This window comes from Cydia fagiglandana, chromosome 22, assembly GCF_963556715.1.
Source record: "Cydia fagiglandana chromosome 22, ilCydFagi1.1, whole genome shotgun sequence".
NCBI lineage: Eukaryota > Metazoa > Arthropoda > Insecta > Lepidoptera > Tortricidae > Cydia > Cydia fagiglandana.
This window is the reverse complement of record NC_085953.1, coordinates 6,919,683-6,947,212: the sequence shown is the minus strand read 5'-3', so window position 1 is coordinate 6,947,212 and position 27,530 is coordinate 6,919,683. Positions and strand designations below refer to the sequence as shown.

General features: G+C 41.3%; 1 protein-coding gene across 1 annotated transcript in view; it reads right to left on the bottom strand.

Moving 5' to 3' along the window:
* Nucleotides 1-172: 172 nt before the first annotated feature.
* LOC134675454 (uncharacterized) overlaps nucleotides 173-27,530 on the bottom strand; it is a 238,950-nt gene continuing 211,592 nt past the window's right edge. Inside the window, exons 23-35 of the mRNA XM_063533723.1 lie at nucleotides 27,167-27,355; nucleotides 21,266-21,460; nucleotides 18,684-18,838; nucleotides 18,077-18,139; nucleotides 17,695-17,821; nucleotides 15,970-16,098; nucleotides 15,300-15,392; nucleotides 14,393-14,510; nucleotides 12,291-12,400; nucleotides 12,100-12,172; nucleotides 8,393-12,004; nucleotides 7,175-7,256; nucleotides 173-3,912 (exon numbers count right to left, since the gene is read on the bottom strand). Of these exons, the coding sequence (XP_063389793.1) occupies nucleotides 3,882-3,912; nucleotides 7,175-7,256; nucleotides 8,393-12,004; nucleotides 12,100-12,172; nucleotides 12,291-12,400; nucleotides 14,393-14,510; nucleotides 15,300-15,392; nucleotides 15,970-16,098; nucleotides 17,695-17,821; nucleotides 18,077-18,139; nucleotides 18,684-18,838; nucleotides 21,266-21,460; nucleotides 27,167-27,355 (4,977 nt within the window). The 3' untranslated portion in view covers nucleotides 173-3,881. The remainder of the gene's footprint in view (nucleotides 3,913-7,174; nucleotides 7,257-8,392; nucleotides 12,005-12,099; nucleotides 12,173-12,290; nucleotides 12,401-14,392; nucleotides 14,511-15,299; nucleotides 15,393-15,969; nucleotides 16,099-17,694; nucleotides 17,822-18,076; nucleotides 18,140-18,683; nucleotides 18,839-21,265; nucleotides 21,461-27,166; nucleotides 27,356-27,530) is intronic.

The following is a 27,530-nucleotide window of genomic DNA, read 5'->3' as shown; positions in this document are numbered from 1 at the left end:
GGTAGCATGCTCTGTAGCTTAGTGATTTTCGTTTTAATTGTGGCTATGAGTAATATGAAATTAAGTTTCTGTGGAAAAACGCCGGAAGTCGCTTTACAGCTCTTTGTAGCTATTGACCTCTTCTGTTACTAATGGTAATTAAAACATCAGGTAAAATAAAAAAACAGAGGAGTTTCGCAATTATATTTATTACTAAAAGCAATAAATAGACTGAAGATAAACTCTATTCATAAATTAACAAAACTCTATTTAACTTTACACATAATCTTCATTATATTTTGGCATCACAGTATTTCCAAAATTTTACTATATTTTAAAATGAACAGGCATCGCGCCCGGTACACGAGACCTCTCGGCCTATAAAAATGTGAAACAAGTTATTCAACGATATCCCACAGCGTAACACGGACGCACACACACGTTTATTTTTTTCTAGGGACTGCCCATACAGTTGAGCTTCTATAGACTGGGTAAAATTTGCGTTCTAACTAGAGATGCCCCGAATAGTGAATTTGGCCGAATACCGAATATTCGGCCCCTCTCTCGGCCGAATATCGAATAGTCGGCGACCGAGATGCGAATATTTTGAGTTACAATTATTATGAAAACTGGGGGCCGATTTTTGAATTTCGATCACTCGATTTCGTCATTCGAAAATCGGTGGAAAACGGCGAAATTGAAATTTTTGAAATACGAGCGATCGAAATTTGGAATCTAGTTGTATTGACCACTCGATTTCAATTCTATTAGTAGAATTTAAACGCCTAGTAGCGGAGATATCATTTAACGAAATACACGAAACCGAGTGGTCGAATTTCAAAAATCGGTCCCCTGTTCGACAACAATAAAGCACAACGTTTGCTAAAATATATATTTTTAAGTTGAACATAATTAACGAATGTAGTTAGAGTCAATCAAATCAGACCCATGATAAAAATAAAATATTTTGTAATGAACAAATGCTCATAAACGTGCCTTCGTATTTAATTACTTTCCAATAATACTTTTTAAATATTAAATATTCCCAGTTTTTGGTTATTATTTTATGTAATTTTTCTTTTTAGGTAGGTGCAACAGATATTTGGTATTCGGCCGAATAGTAGGCAACATTCGGCCGAATACCGAATATTCGGCAAAGTGGCCGAATACCGAATATTTGCCGAATATTCGTGGCATCTCTAGTTCTAATCATTACAGAAGCCTTGAGCCCCCGATTTTTAATAAGACTCGATCGAGGCTTAATTCACAGTCAACCCTATTTACCCACCCATTTTGACTTGCGTGCGTAGCGTGCGCCACATTGAGGTACCGCCTCTCAACCCGTTACATATTATCAGATATTATTATTGTAGTTACAAAAATTGGCTAGAGATGTCGCTGCATTACATTATTTATAAAAATCATGATAATTTCAAAAGTGAGAGAAGTTCAAAATGTGAAACTGGTGCAAAACGATTATTATTACTTATAGATACGAGTTGTCATTCTTTTTTCGCACGAAGCGAAATAAAGAAATTTAGTTAATGAATTTCGTTCGCAATAGTGTTGAAAATACGTTTAAACATTTCAGGTAAAAATAATTAGCACGAAAGGTCTCTTATTACAATAGCCTCGTAAGACCCACTGGCCTATTTTTAGGACAACTATTTTATTATTATAAATCGTATCCAATTTAGCTAAAATGTTAAAATTACCTATATGTTTTAGGTCACTTAGCATTAATGAAACGGCCTGCAATATAGTCTGACAAACCCCACTGTCAGTAAAAAAGATGACAAAATATTTATAAATACCGGGTGTGGCCTGTAATACGAGTAAAAAATTTAACTGTAGGCTGTATTCCTCATACTGATCAACATTTGTTCAGCTACTTTTAAAAATAACTTATAGTTTGATTTTTAATACACTTTAAAAGTTATTCAAAGACGCAATGTATTTCGATATTTGTTATGTTTAAGGCTTGACAAGCAACGTCAATCACAATGATATGGCGTGGCGATGGCGTCCATTGAAGATAATATTTATTTTGTATGAAAAATAGGGAGTCTAAATACTTAATAATTTTTGAGCAATAGGTCACCGTTTGAGGAGTACAATCTATGTTTTAATTATTTGCTCGTGTTACAGGCCACACCCGGTATAGGGTTACGATGACTATAGTTCGTTTTTTTTAGCATTAGAAAGAACTCCACAGAAGCAAGCGTGCAGTTTTTATCAGGCTCGTTATTTGTTAATAATTATTGAATTATCTAATGTAGCATGGTCAATACATATAATTTACTTCAAATTATTACCGCTAAAAGTGCCGGGTTTGCAACCACAAGCTTACTTCTGCGAAGTTCTTTCTAATGCTAAAAAAAACGGACTATAAAGCTGCCATAGAAATTTTAAACTTTGCTTATTTTTCTACGGACAAAATAAGTAGGTTTACTAAACTATATATTGGGTCTTACGAGGATAGATAGACAATGCATTCCAATCATATAAAACGATATAACTTTATACTACGCCTATTTAACGACGTACCGTCTAAAATAATGGCTTTTTCGTAAAATAGTATACGTTTACGATCGGTGCGCTATATGTAGAGTAGTGAGCTGTGATAAGTATGAATTTAACGCTATACTTAGTATTACTTTAAATACAATGGGACAATGCTAGTATAATTTAAAATCTCATTTTGTATGAATGAAAAGGTAAATAGCAGCGAAGCCATACTTAAACTGTTTTTAACCCTTTACCAAGCTAAGGGATATATATTTCCCACATACGGCACTTCAAACATCAAACATTTACATCTTTATTAGGTACTACAGTATACTTGCATTGTCCCACAGTAAGACTATATTTATTATAAGATAACTTTAGTTGTGGCCTCCGTCCAAGCACCCATATGAACAATTAACATTCTTGTGACACACCGCACACTTGTGTGCACTTAACACATATCCACAACACAACAAAACATTAAGACACCAATTTAAAATCTTATAGGCGGGAAATAAATTGCTATTGTCGAGGGAGTAAAGGCAACTGGTAATCTTATTAAAGTATAAAAGTTGCGAGAAAATGAACCAATTTGCTGTGTAGTTTTTGTAGTTTACACGACACCGCAACGATTCATTTAAGGCCCATACACATCTAATACGTAACACGGCTCTTCTCTTTACGTAGATACGTGATTTACTTATGTATGGTATAACTTTACGTTGCATGATCGACACATTATGTTAAAGTCACAAAATGCAAATACATAATGTGATACAGATTACATTATAAAGGGCCCTGCTGGTTTACGTATCTGGTGTGCATTGGTCTTATCATTTCCTGCTATTGAGGATTAAGGCAAGGTATTCGATTCTGCTTAAACCATATCTACCCTATAAAATTCAACGCTATAAAACTTCAAACTTAGGTATTTAAAATCCAATGGCAGGTTACATTTTTGAACACTTCAACGATAAACCGTCCAAAATCATTTGTAACATTTTTGTAGATAACTTTTCAAGTCGCTATTTAATTAAAATGTTACAAAACCATTTGGATAACTATCACCTATCACGATAGCTGTAAAACTCTATTGATACAATATTCTAACAAGTAACCATACCACCGCGAACATTGTTTCCATTTTATTTTCGCTCTTATTGAATTGCTAACAATGGCTGAATATAATATTATTATCACTAATTTTACCGAAATTGTTAGTGAAATACATATTATATTTTACTTCTCCTTAGATCTAAAGAAGCTTACAGGAAGGGCCAACACGTCTAAAGCAGTATACCGCTATCTAATAAAAATGTACTTAAAGCATACATTCTATCCATCCGCCAATCGCCTTTCGTTTCAAAACCGCGGAGTGATGCTATTGGTCGCCTTCACGGACTGCGCCGTAGCTTGGAGAAAAAACTGAAAAATAACACAAAATAAGGTTTTAATTCGACTAAATAAGTGGTTCCCAACAGATTCACAATTAACCACTTTGATTATACCTACTATTGAAATATATCTACTAAAATCTCAGTTAAATTGGTCAGCTATTACCTAACCCTACTTTTGACAAATTGGTCAAATTGGGGCAATCAATTTCAATTTATTTATTTAATCAAGATATCAATCAATCAATCAATTAATGGGACTGTTATTTTAGTATCTTGGATATAATACCAAAGTTATACAAAATTAAAAGCTTTATTATTTTACATTTGTTGTTTTTCGTATTATTTCTTTGAAAACTGTTGAGGTTCTCACGAAAATTGTTGGGAACCACTGCAAGAAAACGCAAATAAAACGAAATAAAACGAAATAAAACTTACCAATAGTGACTGTGCTAATGCAAACGTAGCTGTGCGTGAAAATGTGACATGCTAAAGGGATAAATAACTGCAAAATAAACTATTCTTATTTTATTGAAGTGACAGACAGGGCAAGTGAAAAATGACACTATTTTAACATGTAGGTCATTGTAGGTGGTACCGACAGAACGCCTGATACTTTGTGATGATGTGGTTTCTTAATTTATTTTCTCAATTTTTTGTTTTTTTTTTGTTGATTGTTAATTTTACACGTCTATTATTTCAGTTATCTGTAGTCTTCTATAAAAGTGAACTGTGTCGTTCACAAATTCTTACTCGTTCACGATAATTTATTTTGCAGTTTTCGCAATGACTATGTGCCGTGCGTACATCAGAGCAAATTAATATTAAATAAAAACACAAGGGATTGTTCGAGAATCGTCTCATATAATATCTTAAATTATGTAACAACTTACAGAGAGACATCGCGCTGGCGCTGCCATTTTAAATTAATAATTCTCTCGAAAGTATGTAACACCGGAATAAATACGCTTTGTGACATAAAAGCGCCATATGTAACGTTATTTGCGAACCTTAACGTATATACATGTTAAAAGTGAGACTGAATAAATAGAAATATACTAGCAGATCTATTATTAGGCGAAAATATTCGATCTGTGTAACATGCTTCGAATAACTGTACAAAAAATCTGTGCAAAGAAAATCTAGTAGTCAAAATCGTAAATTATACAAAACAAATACTTATTTAGTGTAAAATGCAAGTTCACTGATTAAAACTTATATAAATTAATAATAAAATCGTATCAAATTATACAAAGCAAATCGATCGTCAATTGTAAAATTCTTGATTTATTTTTAAATAAATTAAATGGTACAAAACAAAATAGGCAAGATGATCTGTACATTTGTAAAAAAAAAATGCAAAAGCATAGTCTACATTAAAATATAGGAATTACAAAATACAAGTCACATCAAGTACGTTGATTTCTTTGAAATCGAAGTGCGTTAATTAATATTAATATATTAAAATTTGACGATAAGTAGATAAAATAGAACTTGACTGAATCTCTTTTACTTTCACTGAAATAATGTCACTTATTGCTCCTACAACTATCAAAATAATTACTGCAATGGTTTTCGAGCCTTAACTCTAAGCGTTTAGGTTCAATTTTGTTCATCGTAGTAACTACAAGCAGTTTGTAGGGCTACTCCTGTCACTACCGGATTGCTGGCAAATAAACCACATCGAAACTTGACGCACCGCATTTGATTTAACAACCCACATCAAATTGTGACATTTGTGACCCTGCAAGAAATCGAACCTGGTGATTTTTAAATTTAACCCCTTTAAGGCATATCGGGGTCAGAAATTATGCAAAATAGAACCCTATCACTTTGAAACAAAGATCAAAATCATGTGGGAAATATATTCCTTCTTGATTATAAAGGCTTAACGATGACGTAAACGTGTAAGCTTCGATGTGGTCAATCGTTATTGTATGTACATAACGTGTACTTTTGAACACAGAGTATTACTTTTATATCACTTCTTACATTTGTTTCTGGCCAGCATTCCAGTGCGACAGGGCACACATAACAACAATAAATACTAAACAACTATAAGTATATCATACATCGTTCGTCGCCGCAGTTACTTCCGCCCCTTTTTCTTTAGCTTCGGTATCCTGTAAGCGTGCGTGGTTATGGTTAAGTGAGTGTATTGGTACATCAAAAACTGTGAAACTTGCAACTTTCAAACACAATATATTCAATTGATTAGTGTTGACATTTTTTAACGTATTTTTTGGCAAGTATACTCGCAGGTAGTTGGAAACAATCAGTACCTAAATATTTGTATAAAATTAAATAAGATACAAGAGATTGTCTTTAGAAAATTTGACATTTTGTATTAGTTTCACAGTTTTTATTAACAAACGTGAATTTATTGTATGCACACTATAGTTATCTGGCTTATTTTGGCTTGAATGCAATGGCGATTCATGGAATTAGTTATGTGCTATAGTGTAATCGTTATATACATTTGTACACTCGTAGCGGGCTAAATGATATCTTGCAAATGACGGTTTGGAAATATACTAAATATCATCAACACCAACTATATAATACTGGCTTATCGTTGTCAAAATTGTAAAAAAATCGAAATTTATCATTTGTTTCAAATATAAAACGGCATTCCACTCATTGTTATAACTGAACAATTAGGAATATTATCAGAATAGTAGGCACCTTTGCAAATATCCTTTTGTTTTCGACTTTGAGTGTCAGAGAGGTCAAAATTCCAATTCAAATTTTTACTTAGGGGTTGTGCACAAATCACGCGAGGTATTTTCGGCTACTTTTTGACCCCCCCTCCCCCTTGGTGATATTTGGTGAGGTTTTTGGCCACCCCCCTCCCCCCACGCAACCTCACGTGTATTTTTTTGAATTTTTTCATTCGACCTAATTTTAAGATAAATAGTGTTGTATTTAGAAAATATTGTTTATTTATCTATTTTCGTTAAATTGTCTCGCTATTTTGAAGTGCAGAGTGAAGATTTATGTTTAACAAAACCGAGAAAAAGTATCTACTCATGTGGTAGGCTTTTTTGTCTTAGTTTCGTTTACTGTAGAAAAATACACGTGAGGTTTCCTTATACCCCCCCTCCCCCAACGTGATCTATCGTGAGTTTTTCGTGACCCCCCCCCCCCCATCGAACCTCGCGTGATTTGTGCACAAGCCCTTATTGCACTTCATTGATTGACTCTTTCGTCGAATTACGAGTAAAAAGATAAGCCAAAGATAAGATAGGTCGAATTGGTGTAAATAATATAAAATGTGTGATAAAGCGTCTTACCCTGAGCCCTTTTTGTGTGGTGAGGGCGAGGACTGCGCTTTCTCCGATTCTAATAGTTTTGTGCTGGAATCCTTCATGAAACCTATGAAAAATAAAATAAAATATATTATATTTTTGTACATTGAAAATTAAACGCTACTAGAAATAAATATTACTCTCGCAGTTATGTTTATAATACAATAAAACACATAGATTTATAAGGCTTAGATTCCTAGTTCGTACACCCCCAGTGAAGCCATTTCAAGTGCGACGTCACGTCACACTCGTATCATCGTATTCGAACGGCCCTCGCAGTACTCAAAGTCAAATCGGTTTGTGTACACCTCCCGTTTAAAAATCAAAAACTACAGGAAAGATGGTTGTTTGTACAGTGAATGGGTGTCACAACACATCATATAATAAAAACAAACCGCCTGATATTACATTTCACGCGTAAGTATCGAGATTAATGTGATATTTTTACATAATCGTAAATACAAAAATCCAAATTTTCGTCAGCCGCCATTTCTACTAAATGTTGCCAGTGTAGTGAATACTTTTTCCTCCAAATGGGACATGACGTCTACATTCTAAAATAAATACGCTCAATTAAATTTCATTGTATAATTATAGAAAATTATAATTAAGTTAATTATTTAGGTAAGTATTTACTTTTTTCTTATTTTTATTTTGTGTCATGTTCGTTTAAGTTTTCTGACTGATCGGAATGACGCATTATGGAAACATTGGAAACGGACTAAACACAGTTGAATATCCTGTCCTATTTAAATTTATTCTTATTATTTTATGCACATTTGTTTAATAAATAAAAATAGTAAAAACTTATCAGCTATTTATTTAATCCTTATTTCAAAAAGTACAGAAATGCAACAAATCCCAAAATAAACAAAAAGCTTTTGCTACAAAATCGAATCTACACACTTCCAAATTATTAATAACCAAGTGTGGATGTTCTTAAAATTCCTCTACTTTGAGAGAAGTAAATGAATACTGGCAACATATTTTGTATATATGTGTGTGTTTGCTGAGCGTAAAACACGAGCGTTCCACGCACACATCGATCGTGTTTCGGCTTCAATTTTGGCAGGTTAGCCGTATGGGGACTATCTGTCTATGCGTTATTAGTTTAAGATAAAACATATATAAAAGAACAGTATTTTTTTTATAAAGAGTAACCAAAAAAAGGAAAGTCTACGCAAAATTCTCTAAAGAACTAACCTTTGCCTGAAGATCCAAACACGGAGTTGCCCAAATCGTTAAGACTGCTCGTGAATTTGTCCGCCTCGTTGGCCACCGCGTCCCCCACCGCCTGTCCTCCCTCCTTCGCCCCCTCCTTCACCCCCTCGAGTCTCTCACTGACATCCTCTAGCCTCTCCGCCGCCGCACCCTTACTGTCCTCAAACCTCTGCTTAGCGGCCCCTTTTACATCCTCCAATTGATTTTCAGCCGAGACTTGGAAGCCCTCAAAAGACTCCTTCATATCACCGAAGAGTTCTTTAGAATTATTCTCGAAATTTTGCGTCGAGCTCTGAACACCACCCAAGAATTCCTTCGTCGAGTCATCCAAGCTATCAAACGTGTTTCCAGCGGAACTTTGGAAGCTGTGTAGCGTGTCTTGCGCGGAACTTTCTAAACCGTGAACGTCATTCCTGAAATCAGCATAAGTATCTCTGGTGGAACTCTGCAAATCTTCCCATTGGTCTCTCGCGTCGTTCACTTTGTCCTTAGCTGAACTTTCGACTCTATCGAAAGTACTTAAGGCCGAGTCTTGAACGTGGTCGAACGCGTTTTTAGACGCCTGCTGTAGATCGCCAACCTTGTCGCTTGCGGCGTTTTTGATGTGGTGTAGTTCATCGTGTCCTTGCTTTTGTAGGTCGTCGAATTTATTCGACAGATTCGATTGTAATTCTGCTTTTTTGTCAGCAGCAGCGTTGATTGTATCTTCGGCTGATTTCTTGATTTGTTCAGTGGTTTGTTCGGCGGTTTGTCTTATTCTATCCATTTCTGATTCTGCAACATTTTGTACTTGTGCTTTCTTGTCGTGCACCGCGTTTCCTAGTTCTGATGCTTTGTTTTGTAGTGCATGTTTGGCTTCATCTGTTTTGTCGTGAATGGCTGAGCCGACTTCGTGTGCTTTATCATGAACAGCATTCGAAACGTCTTGCGTTTTGTCGTGAACAGCCTGGCCGAATTCGTGGGCAGCATTTGAAACCTCTTCCTTCCTATCATGGATAGCTGAGCCAACTTCGTGAGCTTTATCATGAACAGCGTTGGAAACTTCTTGCGTTTTGTCCTGAACAGCATGACCGAATTCGTGAGCAGCGTGTGAAACCTGATCCTTCTTATCATGGATGGCTGAGCCAACTTCGTGAGCTTTATCATGAACAGCGTTGGAAACGTCTTGCGTTTTGTCGTGAACAGCCTGGCCGAATTCGTTAGCAGCATTTGCAACCTGATCCTTCTTATCATGGATGGCTGAGCCAACTTCGTGAGCTTTATTATGAACAGCGTTGGAAACTTCTTGCGTTTTGTCCTGAACAGCTTGACCGAATTCGTGAGCAGCGTGTGAAACCTGATCCTTCTTATCATGAATGGCTGAGCCAACTTCGTGAGCTTTATCATGAACAGCGTTGGAAACTTCTTGCGTTTTGTCCTGAACAGCTTGACCGAATTCGTGAGCAGCGTGTGAAACTTGATCCTTCTTATCATGGATGGCTGAGCCAACTTCGTGAGCTTTATCATGAACAGCGTTGGAAACTTCTTGCGTTTTGTCTTGAACAGCTTGACCGAATTCGTGAGCAGCGTGTGCTGCCGCTTCCTTCTTATCGTGAATAGCCGTGCTTACTTCGTTAGCCTTGTCTTTAACTGCACTAGAAACCTCCTGCGTTTTATCGTTAATAGCTTTACCAACCTCTTGTGCCTTGTCCTGAATAGCTTCCTTTTTGTCATGAATAGCCTGCCCAACTTCTTCCTTTTTATCACTAATCGCTTTGCCGACCTGTTCTGTAGTATCGTGAACAGCCTTACCGACCTCTTCTTTCTTGTTGTGTAGGGTCTGACTGACCTCTTGAGTTTTATTGTGTATGGCATCGCCGACTTCTTGGGCCGCATGTTTAATGCCTTCCTTTTTGTCATGTGCCGCTTTCTGTAACTCATCTTTCTTATCGTGTAACGCCTTTTCAGCTTCCTTAGCTTTGTCGTTTACGTTTTCAGCTAAGCGATTAGCATCATCTTTAAGTTCCTCATGTTTATGCTCAACGGCTTCCTTGATTTCGTCTTTTTTATTCGACGCTTCATTTAACAGGTTGTTAGCTGCATCTTTTCCTTCGGCAACTTTTCCTTTCACTTCCTTTTCGATCTTTTCTTTCTCACCGAAAATGTTGCTTACTAGGCCAGAAATAAAGTTCTTGCCTTCTTTCTTGGCTTTCTTAGCCTCTTTTTTCGCTTTGTCCTTTTCTTTTCCAGCTTTAGACTTAAGATCAGCGGCGGCCTCTTCGGCTTTTTCTTTAGCGCTGTCTATCGATTCACCAAGATCGTGTAATTTTTCGTTCGTTTTATCTTTTATATTGTCGGCGGTTTCTTTGGCACCTGCTTTTAGTTCCTGGGCTTTGTGGTTAACATTATCTTGTACTGTGTGGAAGGTGTCGCTGGCAGCATTAGCGCCTTCTTTCGCCTTTTGTCCGATTTGCGACATCTGCTCATGTCCTCTGTTCTTTAGCTCTTCCGCTTGTTCTTGCGCCAGGAAATCCAATGTATGAGCTTTGTTTATCAAATTATTTTTAGAATCTCCTACAGCAAAAGCGACATTCTCATAAACGTTGTTTGCTGAGGACTTAAAGTTTTCAAATTCGTCGGCAACATTCGATTGAATATCTGCAGCTTTAGCGTTAATGTCATCGTGAGCTTTATGCGCGGATTCCTCGAGCTTGTTAATACTGTCTTCAGTTGCTTGTTTGGCGTCATTTGCGTGATCTTTAGCACTCTTTATAAAGTTTTCTTCCTTGATGATTAGATCGTCTTTTAATTCTGACGCTTGGCGCTTCAACTTATCTTTTTCTTGTCCCAACTTAGCAACACCTTCATCCACATTGCTTTGTACTTTGTCACCAACGTCATGTAACTTTTCATGTGCGGCGAATTTAGCTTGTTCAATTTGATCGAGTAAGGTAGAGGTTTCTTCGTGACTATGTTTGGGTCCCTTGGGGCCATCGCAGCACACTGTAGGGTACGCGAAGGGATCTATCTTGGGAACTCGCATGGGCGTTTCTACCGGCTGCATATTAGCGTATTGCTCATACAATTCTTCAGTAATATTCTGCAAGTTTGCCGGTCTATCTTCATCAACAACTAGGCGAGTTGTGTACACTTCACTGTTGAGATCTTCCTCCTTCTCCTTTTGATGCGGTTTCGTTTTGAGATCCTTGAATATATCATCGACTTTTTCGAGTAAGTCTTCGCTAATGATTCTAGGTGCAGGTTTGGGTGGTGTCTTTTCTTTTTCTTCGGGTTTAGGGGTTTTTTCTTTCTGTTGTTTAGGCGGGCTCTTTTCTTTGTCGTCTCGTTTTGGTGAGTTCTTGTCTTTCTTTTGTTTCGGTGGGCTCTTTTCTTTGGACTCTCTGGGTTTGGGTTTGGGGGAGTCTTTGTCGTCCTCGTCCTGGCTGTGGCTGAAGACGTGTTTGACCTTGTCGGCGAGGCCCCCGAGGAAGCCCTCCTTCTTCTTGCCCTTCTCCTTGTCTCCTTTCTCGAGGGTGTTCATGGGAGTTTTGTCCTCATCGGAGTCGAACGTGGCTTTGACTTTGTTTGAGTCGACGTGATTGGTGTCACCGTTGGCTGTAACAAAGTTCCTTCGTCAGTAACAAGTTATCTTAAAGAAACAGATTTTTACTATGTTTTAAATTGATAAATCTGAAACCAATAATACGTACGTTGTGGTTTGATGACTGCATCTTCGGAGTCCCTAGTAGGATATTTCACGTCGCCGTTCGTAATAATCAAGTCCTGCGCAGAATAAAAATATATGTTTAATTATTTTGGAATTACTTTTTTAACAAGATTAAGAAGTGTAATCTATTGTCTTATATTAGTGATTGTGTCATCGAATTGTAGAGATACTAACGTCGTCCGTGTGTCCGTTGAGAGGCGGCGGTGGCGGCGGCGCGATGGGCCCGTGGTGATGGTGGTGGTCCCAGCTGTGGAAGCTCAGCTCGTCCTTCAGCGCGTCGAAACCTGCACACAAACATTCAAGTAAATTTATAAAAAATATACAGCATGTTTGGTACATCATTTGCCAAATTAAAACGGCAGATAGGTTGAGTCATTTGCTATGTTCTCAGGCCTAGAATTTTTTAATTAGGCGCACATTTTTTTTTTCACTTCAATGCCAGTTTATCGTAAATTTCTAATTTTCACTTGCGTAGTAGGGGGTCATCCATTAATTACATCACACGTTTAGGGGGAGGGAGGGGGTCAAGAAAATGTGACATATTGTGACATGGGGGAGGGGGGAGACACAAACTTTGTGACGTCACTTTAACTTCATCAGTAACCGAAAATTTATTTAAATTACTTTATTTGCTGTACATTTAAATAACAATTTTTTAAAACGATAACGTTTTTATTCGTTTAATTTTCTTTCCTAAGCAGTTTTGGATTATAAAATTACTAATATTTATATCGTTAAAAATATTTTGATAAAATATTAATAATACTTAGGTACCTACTTACTTAATTCAATTTGGTGATTTCGTAGAAAAAATGTGACGTCACACTAGGGGGGAGGGGTTTGCCAAATGTGACCAAGTGTGACAAGGAGGGAGGGAGGGGTCAAAAAACCTAGAAATTCGTGTGACGTAATTAATGGATGACCCCTAGGTAGTAAAAAAAACCAAGGCCAATTTTTTTTTCTAGGCATGAGAAGATAGCAAATGACTCAACCTATCTGCCGTTTTAATTTGGCAAACGATGTACCAAACACGCTGTATATTCACTCCTGCCAGATTTGATGGCAGGCCCGGCTATGCTATACGAATAAACATGTATGTAAGTAATCACGACGAGAAGATCCGAAAGTCCTCGAACACCGATCGCTGTCAGTATTTTGTCCGCTTCAAAGAGACTTCTAGCCTCTGGCCGTCCACACCTCAAAACTTGCCAAGACAAATGCAATTTGGATGGTGTTTAGCAAAAATGTGTCAACCCCCATACATTTTTCAATCAAATGTCAACTGTAAGCGTATTTTTTTTTGAGTTGATATCTTATTGCAAAATGAACGTGGGTTGACACATTATTGCGTATCAGCATCCAATTTTGATTTGTTAAAATAGAATGGAACAGGAGACCTTTTTATACGCCTCTGGGCTGGGTGGCTAGAGGCTAGGGCAAAAAATAAAGTGTTACAACACGCCTACATCGGCTTTGTGCAAAATGAGACTTGACCACTTCCGAACATGTGGGATTAACGAAAGAGTAATCAAAGTATTTAGAGTTTAGGTTTATCGAACATTTTCAAACTCGCCCACGCCCATGTCGGATGGCGACGAACACATAAATGTGGATGGATCGTGAAAATTCTCGACGAACTTTGTAGCCACAGATGGTTTATCGCCGTAAATCTGTAGCGGGTATATTGTGTACACTGACAAGACATCCTCCAGACTGAGCATAATAGCGCTACCCCCTCTGCCACAATATACGTTAGTTTTACTCCATTTTCGACGTTTTTGTGTGACGCCCGTGTCTTTGAACGGACCAATCACGGCACGGGACTCGCTCACTTCGTCCCCCGCACCCCCATATTTTTGGCAGCATCGGTTTCATGAAATAATTGCTCTAAGCTCCGTCTAGACGATTCCTATAGTTCGTTTTTTTAGCATTAGAAATAAGGTAAACAATCTTGATGTGGCTTTTAATTGAAAAACACATTTTAAAAATAATTTACGGTAAATATGTAACAATTATGAATCTAATACGATCATTTATATTCTTCTGCTTTCTTAAGTAATAGTTTTTGATTTTTAAAAAGCGTTTTTCAATTAAAAGACATGTCAAGATCGCTTACCTTCTTGCAAGTTCTTTCTAATGCTAAAAACATCGAACCATCCATCCATCCATCTATCCATCCATCCATCCACCCATCCATCTATCCATCCATCCGTCCATCATTCCATCCATCCAACCACCAATCCATCCAACCATCCATCCATCCATCGTGTACGTACCGGACTGGTCGAGGTTGAGGCAGTCGACCTGGCTCTTGCCGGCGCGCGGCGCGATCCTCTCGGGCAGCTCCACGTCCAGCACGCACGCCGGCGTCTGCGACTGCTCGCCCTTCGGCACCTGGATTGTCAAGTGCATTACAACAACAAATTCAGTCTTCAATTGTTAATGGTAAACGCTAATCGATGAGTAAACAGTTCGCATGATAATTTAAATTTCGAATGGCGTTAATGATAAACGATTGCAACAACAATAGAATTTCGATATTAAACTTTCGTGAGACATATTTTAAATTGTTTATACGACAACGGTTTCACTCACATGAATTTTCAGTCGCTATTGGCGACATGTTTCGGGCCCGTCGGGGGTCCTTCAAATTCAAGTGAGTGAAACCGTTGTCGTATAAACAATTTACAATATAGTTTGTTTTAGAATGAAATGACTCGCTAAAATTATCGCTTTTGCGCTGGAGAATTTGAAATCTTGTGGCCTAACTCGAAAACATGGATTAGATAATGACAATTCGCGATAATAAACATGGAGCTTTTGTGCTGCCCCCTACAGTTTACACGCGCTCTTTTGCAGGGTGTGCCATCTTGGTATGACTCACGCTAGACCGGGCCGTGTCGGGGCCGGAGCCTCCGGCGCTTCATTTTCTATTGAAAGCATCACGTTATCCGTCATCTGTCATTCAAAAGTAAGCGTCAGAAGCAGCTCCGGCCCGGACACGGCCCGGTCTAACGTGAGTCATCCTTTATAGCCACAATCGAAAAACTGAAAACAAAGAAAAATTCTGACCACTAAAAATTGATTTGGCCCCGCAGGTACTTAAAACTATGTTAAACTAAACAACAACACGTCAATAAACAGTTTGGCTCGTGTGCTTTTCCTATACCAGTGTAAGCTAACCTTAGGTTCGTTCATGAAGTAAATGCGTCCGGAGGGGCTCTCCTCGTGATGTTTCACTCGCACCGGGAACTCCACGCGGTTGTCCTTGAATGCCTGTGGAACAAGATAACAATAAATAAACCAGACAGAACACCATGCCAAGCAAAAACGAAATGTAAGATTAGGACGAGAGCTTAAAAAAATGTTTATTCGGTTTAAGAATTACTTATAGAGATGTAAGTGTAGACGCCTCTGTTTAAGTAACAAGAGTTTTTAAGAGTACAAATGAAAATAAGAAGGTAAATGAGGACTTGGAAATACCGTACATTTCACTCTCGCACCTCGCGACACGCAGGAAAACCTTATCGGAAGAGGGAAACTAATAAATTTTATTTTGTTTAAACTGAAAATATGAAACCGGCCAGTTTAGATGATACAAATTAGGGCAAAGTTATAACTTAATACTATACATCTTTGCCGGATGCATGATGACAGATGGGCCAAAATAGCTACTAGCGGGCATCCCCAGGGTAGTCGTGGCAGAGGCAGACCGAGAAAGAACATGGCGGGACAACTTGGATGCGTTCCAGCGGGAGCAGGATCTTGCTCAGCACAGGGAGGATTGGAAAGGGAGAGGGGAGGCCTTTCCCAGCAGTGCGACACACACATAGGCTAATAAAAAAACACATACCTCGAACTTGAACATGGGCTGCGAGCCGGACTTGGTGACCGGCACCAGGTTCCCGCTGAACTCCAGGTACACCTCCTTGCTGTCCAGGAACTTCACCGACGTGGAGTGCGCCACCTCCGTGTAGTGCTCCTACAACAACAACAATAATAATTAGGGGTCATCCATTAATTACGTCACACGAATTTTTAGGTTTTTTGACCCCTCCCCCCTCCTTGTCACATTTGGCAAACCCCTCCCCCCTAGTGTGACGTCACATTTTTTCTACGAAATCGCCAAATCGAATTAAGTAAGTACCTAAGTATTATTAATATTTTATCAAAATATTTTTGACGATATAAATATTAGTAATTTTATAACCCAAAACTGCTTATGAAAGAAAATTAAACGAATAAAAACGATTATCGTTTTAAAAACATGTTATTTAAATGTACAGCGAATAAAATAATTGAAATAAATTTTCGGTTACTGATGAAGTTAAAGTGACGTCACAAAGTTTGTGTCTCCCCCTCCCCCATGTCACAATATGTCACATTTTCTTGACCCCCTCCCTCCCCCTAAACGTGTGATGTAATTAATGGATGACCCCTTACAACAACAACAACACAATTAATAATTATTCATAAAATATTGTACTTTTCGTTTTATGAGAACGAACCCTGCTACATCATATTGAATCCACCGTCTTACGATTTCATGTTGATATACAATAAACATAATTACTGTTTTACCCATTTTTTTTTTTCATTTCTGTAAGCAATTTCATGTCTTCATTTTGTGCGTAATTAAGAAAATAATGTCAACATACTCATACTTAAACCGTGTTTAGAAATAAAGTACCTATTTATTGGGACACATTGTAAAATTACTCACCAATACGAATTACTTTTCCATTAAATGAAAACTTTTTTAATACAAAAAATAGTTTAAAAGATGGTCTTATTGTCTGATGAGTTTTTTAATTACCAACGGTACAGAGAGCAAATGAGCAAAAAGTACTACTGCTATTACAATCACAACAATAATATATAACAGTGTCATATCACTTTGTAATGTTTTAAACAAGACAACCGACATACACGAGAGATCATTAAAATATTCCTTATTGGAATTAAACCTATTAGCGTTTTATAGAGCACGCGTTAATTAATTTGAATATTAACTTAGTTTAGGAAAATTTCTAATCTACGCTACGCTTGTAACATCCACGTAATAAATCTTATATCATTGATTTTATTCGAGACAGTTCTATTGATTGAGATCTTGACCTATTTTTGCACCTTTTTCATAACAATACTTCCGTGAGACTCAGACATATTACTTATATTAAGAACGGGTCACTCACGTATTTTATGTCGAAAAACGCTCGACATGTTTCACTCCATACCGGGGAGTGTCATCAGGAGCTTGCGTTGACGGTGACATATCGAGAGTTTTTCGACTTAAAATACTTGAGTGACCCGTTCTTAATATAATTAGTTACTGTACCTGTTTCGATAATTGCTTATAATCCAGATAATTACCGCAATACTTATACACTCATAAACTTTATTTGTTGATATAACTAGCAAAAATGAACAGGATGAAATGTTAATCAGGCCCAGCCATACAAATGAAAAATCCAGAATTTGAGTTGATTTTTGTTTTGGTTCATGACTATAGCTCTGGCGTCTGCCACGAAATCTGAAGATTTTAGTATAAACCCAACAAATATACTTGTAAACGTACCTGCTGCAGCAGAGTCTCGTACGCGTATCTATCGGTGATGTACAGCACCAGCAGCCTGCCTTCCAGCGCGTCTAGCCGCTTGCCCAGCACCACGATACGGACTTCGAATGGCACCAGCAACATCTCCCTGAGTAAAATAATAAAATTAATTAGCGAAAGTACGAGTTTTTGTATAAATTAAGAGTAATTTGTTTACTTATTTAACACTTTGACCGCTAAAGTCGTCAACTGACGCACGCGAGTTATTTTTAAAAGTTGTTGAACCAATGTTGGTCAGTTTGAGGAGTACAACTCACTGTTTAATTTATTGCTCCTGTTACAGGAAACACCCGGTATATCTTAATGGAGAGAAAGAAGCAAATAGAATATAAAAGATACTTACTTGTAAAGTTCAGTCGCTAATTTGGTGGCATCGCTGACGTTTTGACAATTCATCAACCAGAATCTGAAAGAAATTAAATAAGTAATACATTTCTGCCAGTAGGCAGCACTAATATTTTCAGCTAATAAAAACCTAAAAAATGGTTTTGAAAGCACAACCTTAAAAGCAGAGCACAGCAATGCAAAGGTTGACGTAGATGATGAAATCATCTCATTGATGTAAGACTTACTCTCTGTATCTTTCAATAAAAGCAAACAAACAATGTTTAAATTTTCGGGTAGTTATAACATTTATTGGTTAACCAACCAAATACAAAACCGCCTGGATCTGTCACTGAACGACCTGACTTTAACCTACGTTATTTGATCATGTAATGTTTTCATCTACCCTCAACTGGCTTAAGGAGCCATTTGAGAGTAGATTTTGTTTACTTTTATTTAAATACCTAGAGATACAGACTATAGTATAAGAACTCTGCAGTTATCAGTGACCGTCAGGTGGGTGGGTGGTTCCACGTCCAGCGCACCATAGAGCGCAAGCAGTCGCAGGGTTGGACTGTTCTCCTTGTGTGATTGACATAAAAGTTAGATTCGCCTGGCAAACGCACCTGGCCGAGACGGTGGTAGTGAACGATCCGCAATCATCAGTGACCGTCAACGGCGTGGAACCAGTGACGTCCTCCCATACAGCGCGCGCCTGCCCGCCCATGATCGAACACAGCAGTCGCAGGGTTGACGTGGACTGCTTGTCGTGGGGTCCATTCTGAAAGATCACAATCAAGAGTTAAGATTTAAGGTAATTTAAAAACTACAATCTAGACACGCGGCAGCGTGTCAAGCCAAGTTCAAGCAAAGGAACTGGCTAGCCAGCGCCGAGTGTAATATTACACGAACCACTTGGTGCCACTTTTGACCCTTCTATAACTCAAAACATCTTTGACGTAAACACATAAAACTACGTGTGTTTAATTATATCCATAAGGATATCTAGAAGCCCAAATTTCATGAAGCTAGCTCAAACGGTTATAAAGGTATGAAGGTCAAAAAGTCGTAAATTTTAAGACTGACTTATGACTTATAGTACCTAAACCTAACCTACTTCCAGATGACCTAGAAGGATGAAATTTGGAATCCAGCTTGGTTATTGTGTGTAACCGTAGGAAAAAATCTAAAAATAAAATAAAGTTAAAAAATAGGGGGGGTCCCCATACAAAAAAAACCACTTTTTATTGGGACTGACATATAAGTACCTAAACCTAACCTACTTCCAGATGACCTAGAAGGATGAAATTTGGAATCCAGCTCGGTTATTGTGTGTAACCGTAGGAAAAAATCTAAAAATAAAATAAAGTTTAAAAATAGGGGGGGTCCCCATACAAAAATCCATTTTTTATTGGGACTGATATAAGTACCTAAACCTAACCTACTTCCAGATGACCTAGAAGGATGAAATTTGGAATCCAGCTCGGTTATTGTGTGTAACCGTAGGAAAAAATCTAAAAATAAAATAAAGTTTAAAAATAGGGGGGGTCCCCATACAAAAATCCATTTTTTATTGGGACTGATATAAGTACCTAAAAAGGATGAAATTTGGAATCCAGCTCGGTTATTGTGTGTAAGCGTAGGAAAAAATCTAAAAATAAAAAAAAGTTAAAAAATAGGGGGGGTCCCCATACAAAAATATATTTTTTTATTGTAGCGTTGGAACCGTTACAAGCAGATATTTGAAACTACCCCAATATATGTATTATTATATTTGCTATATTAAAATAAAGTTTAGTCAAAAAATAAGTGGTGCCCCATACAAAAAACTTTTAATACGCTCTAAACAACCGGCCAACGGTGTGTCGTCGGCGGCGCGCGGTACCACATAATTATACAAAGAACAGAAGTAAAAACCATACAGCGGAAACACAAGAAAAAACATTAAATCTCAATACCTGCCTAGTTTTCTTTACAAAAAGTATTGATATCCCACCAAAAACATAAATGTAAAAAAGGAGAGCCAAGTTCAATACAAAAATTATGCTTGGCTGTGGGGCTCGCCGCAAAAAGAATGGAGATCTAAATGACTGCCACTGCCAAGTTCTATGCAAAATCCAAATATGTATTTATAGGAACAAAATAACATTATAAACAAGTATTAAACTCTATTTCTTTGCTTTATTGGATACCTATAACAATTGCTGTTATTTAAAAAAATGTGAGATCTTAAAGTAGGTTAGATTTGGCTTGGCCAGGTTTTATCAGAATTACAATATATATAAAATGATTGATATAATGAAAACTGGCCAAGTCAAATCTAACCTACTTTGTTCTGGGTTCTCTACTTTTTAGTATTTGTTGTTATAGCGGCAACAGAAATACATCATCTGTGAAAATTTCAACTAGCTATCACAGCCTGGTGACAGATAGACCGACAGACGGACAGTGGAGTCTTAGTAATAGAGTCCCGTTTTTACCCTTTGGGTACGGAACCCTAAAAAGGGGGCACTAAATTAAACATTCCAACTTTAGCTACAGTATATTTAAATCGCCGTACGTTTAAATGTACCGTGCTAGAACCAGGGATCAGATACCGGCATTTTTTGTATGGGAACGGAAACGGTATTTTTTCGTTCTTTGTTAATTATTTCATTTCTAATTGACCAATCTTATAACACGAAGTCGTAACTTAAATACACAACTGAGTCCTACATTTCGCGTTTAAAATAATTCGAAAAATATGGTTATTTCGAAGTTTTTACAAAAAAAGAAAAAACGGTTCCGATCCCTAGCTAGAACATATGTATACTCTGGCAGAGTGTACATGTACGTACCTCGTACCTCGGTCTTGGGCAGCGGCGATGTGAGCGTGATGGAGCGATGGAACTTCCTCCGTCTCGGTCCCACAGTAATAACCGGAGCGACTGCGACGTGTCGCGGTAGCGCTCGCTTGCACAGAGCGGCCGGTGCTCCGTGCGCTTGCACGCCGACGCGGATGCGTTTTGCTATGTACATGTACGTACCTCGGTCTTGGGCAGCGGTGAAGTGAGCGTGATGGAGCGATGGAACTTCCTCCGTCTCGGTTCCACAGTAATAACCGGAGCGACTGCGACGTGTCGCGGTAGCGCTCGCTTGCACAGAGCGGCTGGTGCGCCGTGCGCTTGCACGCCGACGCGGATGCTTTTTGCTATATACATGTACGTACCTCGGTCTTGGGCAGCGGTGATGTGAGCGTGATGGAGCGATGGAACTTCCTCCGTCTCGGTTCCACAGTAATAACCGGAGCGACTGCGACGTGTCGCGGGAGCGCTCGCTTGCACAGAGCGGCCGGTGCGCCGTGCGCTTGCACGCCGACGCGGATGCGTTTTGTGAGCGCTTGCGGTGGGAATAACGCTTGGACCTGGGGAATAAAAATTGAATAAATTATTAACGTCCTTATTCATATAATAGTTTATTAAACTTCTGTTAATTTTATCTCTTTCTAACACACAAAAAAGTCCCCAATCCGCATTGGGCTAGCGTGGGGACTATGTATGTGCCCAGCAGTGGGATGCCAAAAGATTATCAACGGTTTGTTAAACTTGAAGACGTTTATGAATAAAGAACCAACACTAAAATAATAACTTTAACGGTCACTGTAACCAAGTGTGTGTAATGCTTACGATGCTGGGTTAGAATCCCGGTGAAGATTCAAATTCCAAGAAGAAAAAAAATATACAAATTTTACCTTCCAATAAAATTGGTATTATGTTTCCTTCCACATCGAAGATCTTCATTGAGAGAGTAACGCGATCGTTGACCGATCGATGCCGCTAGCGTCTATGCAGTCGCTCCGCTCCACGCCGTGACGTAGTTCCGCTTCCCGTCCCTGCCAACCATTGCTCGCTTCCCGCTAATCGCCGCCGCCATGACATTGTTGAGGAGAAGTACCGTCGGCATAAAAGTAGCCTAGTAGCCTGCCAGGAAGGCATTACTCAGATCTTCGATGTGGAAGGAAACATAATACCAATTTTATTGGAAGGTAAAATTTGTATATTATGTGTTCCGTACTCCACATCGAAGATCTTCATTGAGACCTGTTTATTATCTCCTGGTGGCGAGTTAGCGGGCGCGCAAGCGATAGGGCTACACCTACTGTCATAGAACTCAGAGAAAGAATAAATATGTATACACCATATTGCAACCCATGAAATCACAGTGACTCGTTATAATGTGAATTACAGGAAATTGAGAATTGAAATTGTAATCTCAGGTTCGAATCTGACGTTAAACTGGTTTAAGAGAATTCTCATTCGAAATCGCATCCGATCCGCAGAATCTCGGCAAGTCATGTTCCCAATTAACATAAGCGAAAATATCGCTAAGTGAATAGCTTTCCAGCCAATTTAGTTATTAAGTATATCGTGGATCAAAAGCAATCGTAGGCGAGGCCGGCTTGGATGAGACTGTGGCTGAAAGAAATAAGCGAAGTGTCCCCTAACATTTTGTGTAATTCTCGCAAGGTGACGTACCCAGACTACCTACTTATACTGGGTCTATACTTTATTCCGGAGCTTCTAAGAGTCCAGTCGGTAAGACACGTTATCTGGTTTAGAGCCGAATTTCGGACACAAAATAATAGCGTTAAAGTTATCTATGTAATTGCCCGGGCTACAGTGTAGTAGAGTAAGGTCATTGACCCTGCGGCCTGATGCTAACAGCAAAAGTGCGGCAGCTCTTCTGTCGTACTTCTTCTAACGTACCTAACGTTGTAGGGCTATTTAAATTAGGGCAAGTAGATGTCTCGCGTCCCAAGCTGGTGCTTTGGGAGGCGGTGGTCTCGCTATTAATGGCGTTGGAAGAAGGCATAGTGTCCGATAGTGGTTCATACACAGCACTTGTGAGAGGCTTATGAACGAGTATCGTTCTGAAAGCTAACATGGATAATAGAAATAGACGTCTGAGATAGCTCGCTACTTCACTGGATAGAGGTACCTGGCAGTTGATCTTATTTTTGATGCACCATAAAGACCGTTTCTACATTGTGGCCGTACATGCAGCCTAGACAAGGGGACGAGATCGACAGGGGCTCCCGTTACTGGTTTTCTATACAAACACAGTACCGGAATCGGGAATATCCGGTTCTTCCATATTAGTGAGACAGTGACAGTTGCGTTTCGTTCGCTACGTAGCGTTAGACCTTGGCATGTTATATGCATGCGCCAGTCACGCCAGTAGCGGACGTCACTCCTGATCCCGCCAGCTCGGTGTTGGAGCGTCCTATCTGACAGGAGCTACGCCTCATTCTTAAGGTCGTTGACTCGTAAGGGAGGGCGGTTTACTAGGACCGCCAGTAAATTGCAAGCTTACCACAGCTGCTTTAAGACTCTCCTTATCACGCCGTCGCAGTACACAGACTAGGCTGGGAGGTGGAGACATCCATGCCAAGTCTCACAGGCAGCTGTCAAACGTCGTGGTAGCAGTTCAATGAGTCTGTTAAGAAATACCGTGGCACAGTGCGAGGGCTCTCGAAAGCGGAGGCCGGCCAACAAGGCGCCTGTCAGGTGAAGATAGTCTCGGCGGCTGCTGGGCGCAGCTGCCACTCGGGCGCGCAGTGACTCCTTGATAAACCGTCGCCCTCGGGGGTTGTACCGACCTGGCAAGTAGCAAGCAACCAGCGCGACCTGTAGACGATCTGCTGGCATCAGCAGTTTTTGTGACAGCCGTAGTAACGGAAGGGATGTAGTGTCGCCGTCGTTTTATGTATACTGTACCGGTGCGGTTGTATGTTTACACTTCTGTCGTCAGCGCTGCAGATGCGGCCCGTTAACGGTTACTCTTCGCTGAAAGGGCCTTACCTCGTACATTGTCTACCAATATTGGAGATTGTAACGGACTGCTTGCATAAGATGAGGAAGAAAGTGGTGCGAGGCTTTCGGCAGCTCCGTGTTGCTGGGGACTGCGAAGGCTTCACCTTCCTCCATGAACTAAAGTTTGCGAATTTGAGATTGAACAGAAGGCATTGAGTCTCATTTCTGCGAGAAACTCTGCAGCAAGGCAGGCCTGTATGTCGCGAAAAAGAAAACTTTCAATCGGGGTGTTGTGCCGCGTGTCCCACGTGATGTCTAGGAGCGTGATGGTCTAATTCGCTTTATCCGAAGAGACACCCTATATCGAGTTAGTATAGGGCATCGAGTTAGTAGCATGCTTTTAAGGAAATCGAACTGATGAAATCAAGTCTAAAATCGATTTTGGCGCTTTGCGTAACAAAACTGTTTGATAAAGTCGAATACAGACAGATGGAAACTGCTGGAGTCCTCCTGGCCCCTTTCTCTTAGCACCGGAAACTCAAGCTTGTTCAGGCGCAGCGGGTTTATTTGTCCCATTTTGTTTATTATGGCTTTCCGCACGAGTTCGTCTTTGTAAGACGGAACTTAAGCTGGAGAGCGCGAGCAAGCAGAGATAATTATGTGAAGTCTGCAGACCTTTTCGATGCCTTTCACCTCGGTTTCGAGCGGTCGCACAGGGCCTTGTCGCTAGCTGTTCTCCGGTTGGACCACTCCATGGCCTCGAGAAGTCGTAGGAACTTCGAAGCGACACAGCGAAGTCGATCAGCACCTTTATGAAGCCCGGGAACACGACGTATTTTCCTCTGAGTATCGACATATCTTACCGCTTTCAACTCCGGGCAGTCGAGCCGCGCTAGGACGGGGCTCTTTACGACCTTGTCTGCCGTCGCCGGAGGATTCTTTAACCGAAACCAAGAGCTTAGCGGTCTGTTCGTGCTGTACCATACCATACCTATACCTGCACCATAGCTATAGGCGCCTGCATACCTCAATGGAACCATGTGGACAGGACAAAACCGGTGCCTGAGGCCGGGCGGCTCATGGCGGCCGCCACTGGTTCGGGAAGCGCTGGTGCGTGAGGCGAGGACCCATAGTGGCGGCCCGCTCTAGAGGCGTTGTCGCGCGAGGCGGGCGGCTCCATCGTGGCGGCCGCCGCCACCGGCTCGGGAGGCGCCGGTGCGTGAGGCGAGAGGCGCCATCGTGGCGGCCAGCTCGGGAGGCACCGGTGCATGAGGCGGTCGCCGTCTGGCTGGCTGGTCTGGGAGGCACTGGTGTGAGGCGAGAGGCGCCATCGTGGCGGCCAGCTCGAGAGGCGCCAGTGCGCAGGTGGTGGTGCCATCGTGGCGGGCGGCATCATCGTGGCGGGCAGCGCCATTGTGGCAGCCGCCGCCGCCGCGTCGATGCGTAATGCGAGAGGCGCCATCGTGGCGGCCAGCTCGAGAGGCGCCAGTGCGCAGGTGGTGGTGCCATCGTGGCGGGCGGCATCATCGTGGCGGGCAGCGGCATCATCGTGGCGGGCAGCGCCATTGTGGCAGCCGCCCCCGCCGCGTCGATGCGTAATGCGAGAGGCGCCATCGTGGCGGCCAGCTCGGGGGGCAGGCGGCGTCATCGAGCGGGCGGCGCCATCATGGCGGCCACCGTCGCCAGGCTCAGGTGCGAGAGGCGCCGTCGTGGCGGCCAGCTCGACAGGCGCCGGTGCGCGTGACGGACGTTACCGGCACGGGAGGCGCCGATGGCTAGGCTCGTAGCTGCACGCATCATCACGGCGACGCTGTTGCCCTCGGCGGTGCCATCGTGGTGGCCACCACCGGCGCGTAGGTCACCAGCGACGTCATGACGGGCGGCAACCAACGCGGCGATCGTCGCTGTACTCGTAGCATTTCCACTGCTTACACGTAACTTACCTTCCTTCCGCTCGAGCAGTCGGGACGCAGAAGCGGTCCGCCTTCACCTTGGCGCGATCCACCCGCGATGCGCCCGCAGCTGCAGGAGCGGCGTGTGATGTCTCGCAGAGCCACGCGGATCTCTCGGAGTCCCGCTGGACTGGAAGCGTCCGCACCGTAACTGCAGCAATAGGAGCGGGCGTGTAACGTCTCTCGGAGTCCCGCGGACTGGAGGCGTCCGCACCGCGACTGCAGCAACAGGAGCGGGCGTGTGACGTCTCTCGGAGTCCCGCGGATTGGAGGCGTCCGCACCGCGACTGCAGCAACAGGAGCGGGCGTGTGACTTCTCTCGGAGTCCCGCGGACTGGAGGCGTCCGCACCGCGACTGCAGAAACAGGAGCGGGCGTGTGACGTCTCTCCGAGTCCTGCGGACTGGAGGCTTCCACCATGGCCCGCAGTGTCGCGGTGTCTCGGAGTCACCTTGGACGACAGCAGAAGACGGGCCCCCGCGCCGGGGGACGGGGCGCCCCGGTCGCGCCGCAACTAACAACACGAGGTACTCCCAGGCTACTGCCTGAGAACCCTCCGCGAGTGACGAAGTAACTTCTGAACGCCAATAAAATTAGAATATCTTAAACTGGCTCACCGGATGGTTCGAGACAATCCAAACCTCCTTATCAGCGAAGCGCGGCACCCGACAGCGGCGCGCGCAGGCCGTCCGCCGCCGCGCCGCCGCCGCCGCCGCAGGCACGATGACCGCGCGTTCCCTCTCCGATGCGGAGCGACTTGTTACCACTTGTTAACAAAAACCACTGACGCACTTCCTACTTCGATCTCGAAAATGCGAGTTAACGGTAACGATTTTAGCAGCATGGAATGTGAAAATTAATTTAGCAAGAAAAAAGTGGGTAGAATCGAAAAGCACCGTTCGATGACTTCGATCGCGAGACCGCCAAAAGACTAATAGTGGCGATCTCTGCCATATCTCACTATTTAATCGACCGAGCTTTGGATCGGAAATGTTAAAGCACCATGCTGCAAAAATATACGCAAAAAATATTTGCGGACCATCGGTCAAGACGGTCGACGAAACAATGACATGGCGGCGGCGATTAGCGGGAAGCGAGCAATGGTTGGCAGGGACGGGAAGCGGAACTACGTCACGGCGTGGAGCGGAGCGACTGCATAGACGCTAGCGGCATCGATCGGTCAACGATCGCGTTACTCTCTCAATGAAGATCTTCGATGTGGAGTACGGAACACATAATATAATTATAAGGTTCAAATTCCAAGTATTCTCGTCGTTCTTATTTATGGACTTGAATTTCTCACTTGTTAGTTATCGCTTTACCAGTCAGTACACTCTATACTAGTCTTAAGTTCTAAACCCTTTACCTGTGGTATATGCGAGCTGGACACAGTGCCGCCCTCTGGCCCGATGATGTGAACTTCTTGTCGTACGCGGGAAACGACAGCCAAGTAATGAGGGAAGTCGCAGGTGATAATTCTGGTCACTCGTTCGCCATTTTCGCCCAGTGTTTCGCCAGACGTGCCGTGCTCAAGTCGCTCGCGATGTAACGCTTCCTGAAAATCAATGTGATGGTTAAAAACGTCCTTAGTTCTGATTACAATACAAGTATTTTTTATTAGATACTAAAAAAAACAGTCAAAATTAAACTCCATAACGTATCAAAGTAAAATGAACTCTGCTAACCAGTATTATAGTGTTGTCATTCCTTTGCCTATGTTTAAAGTATAC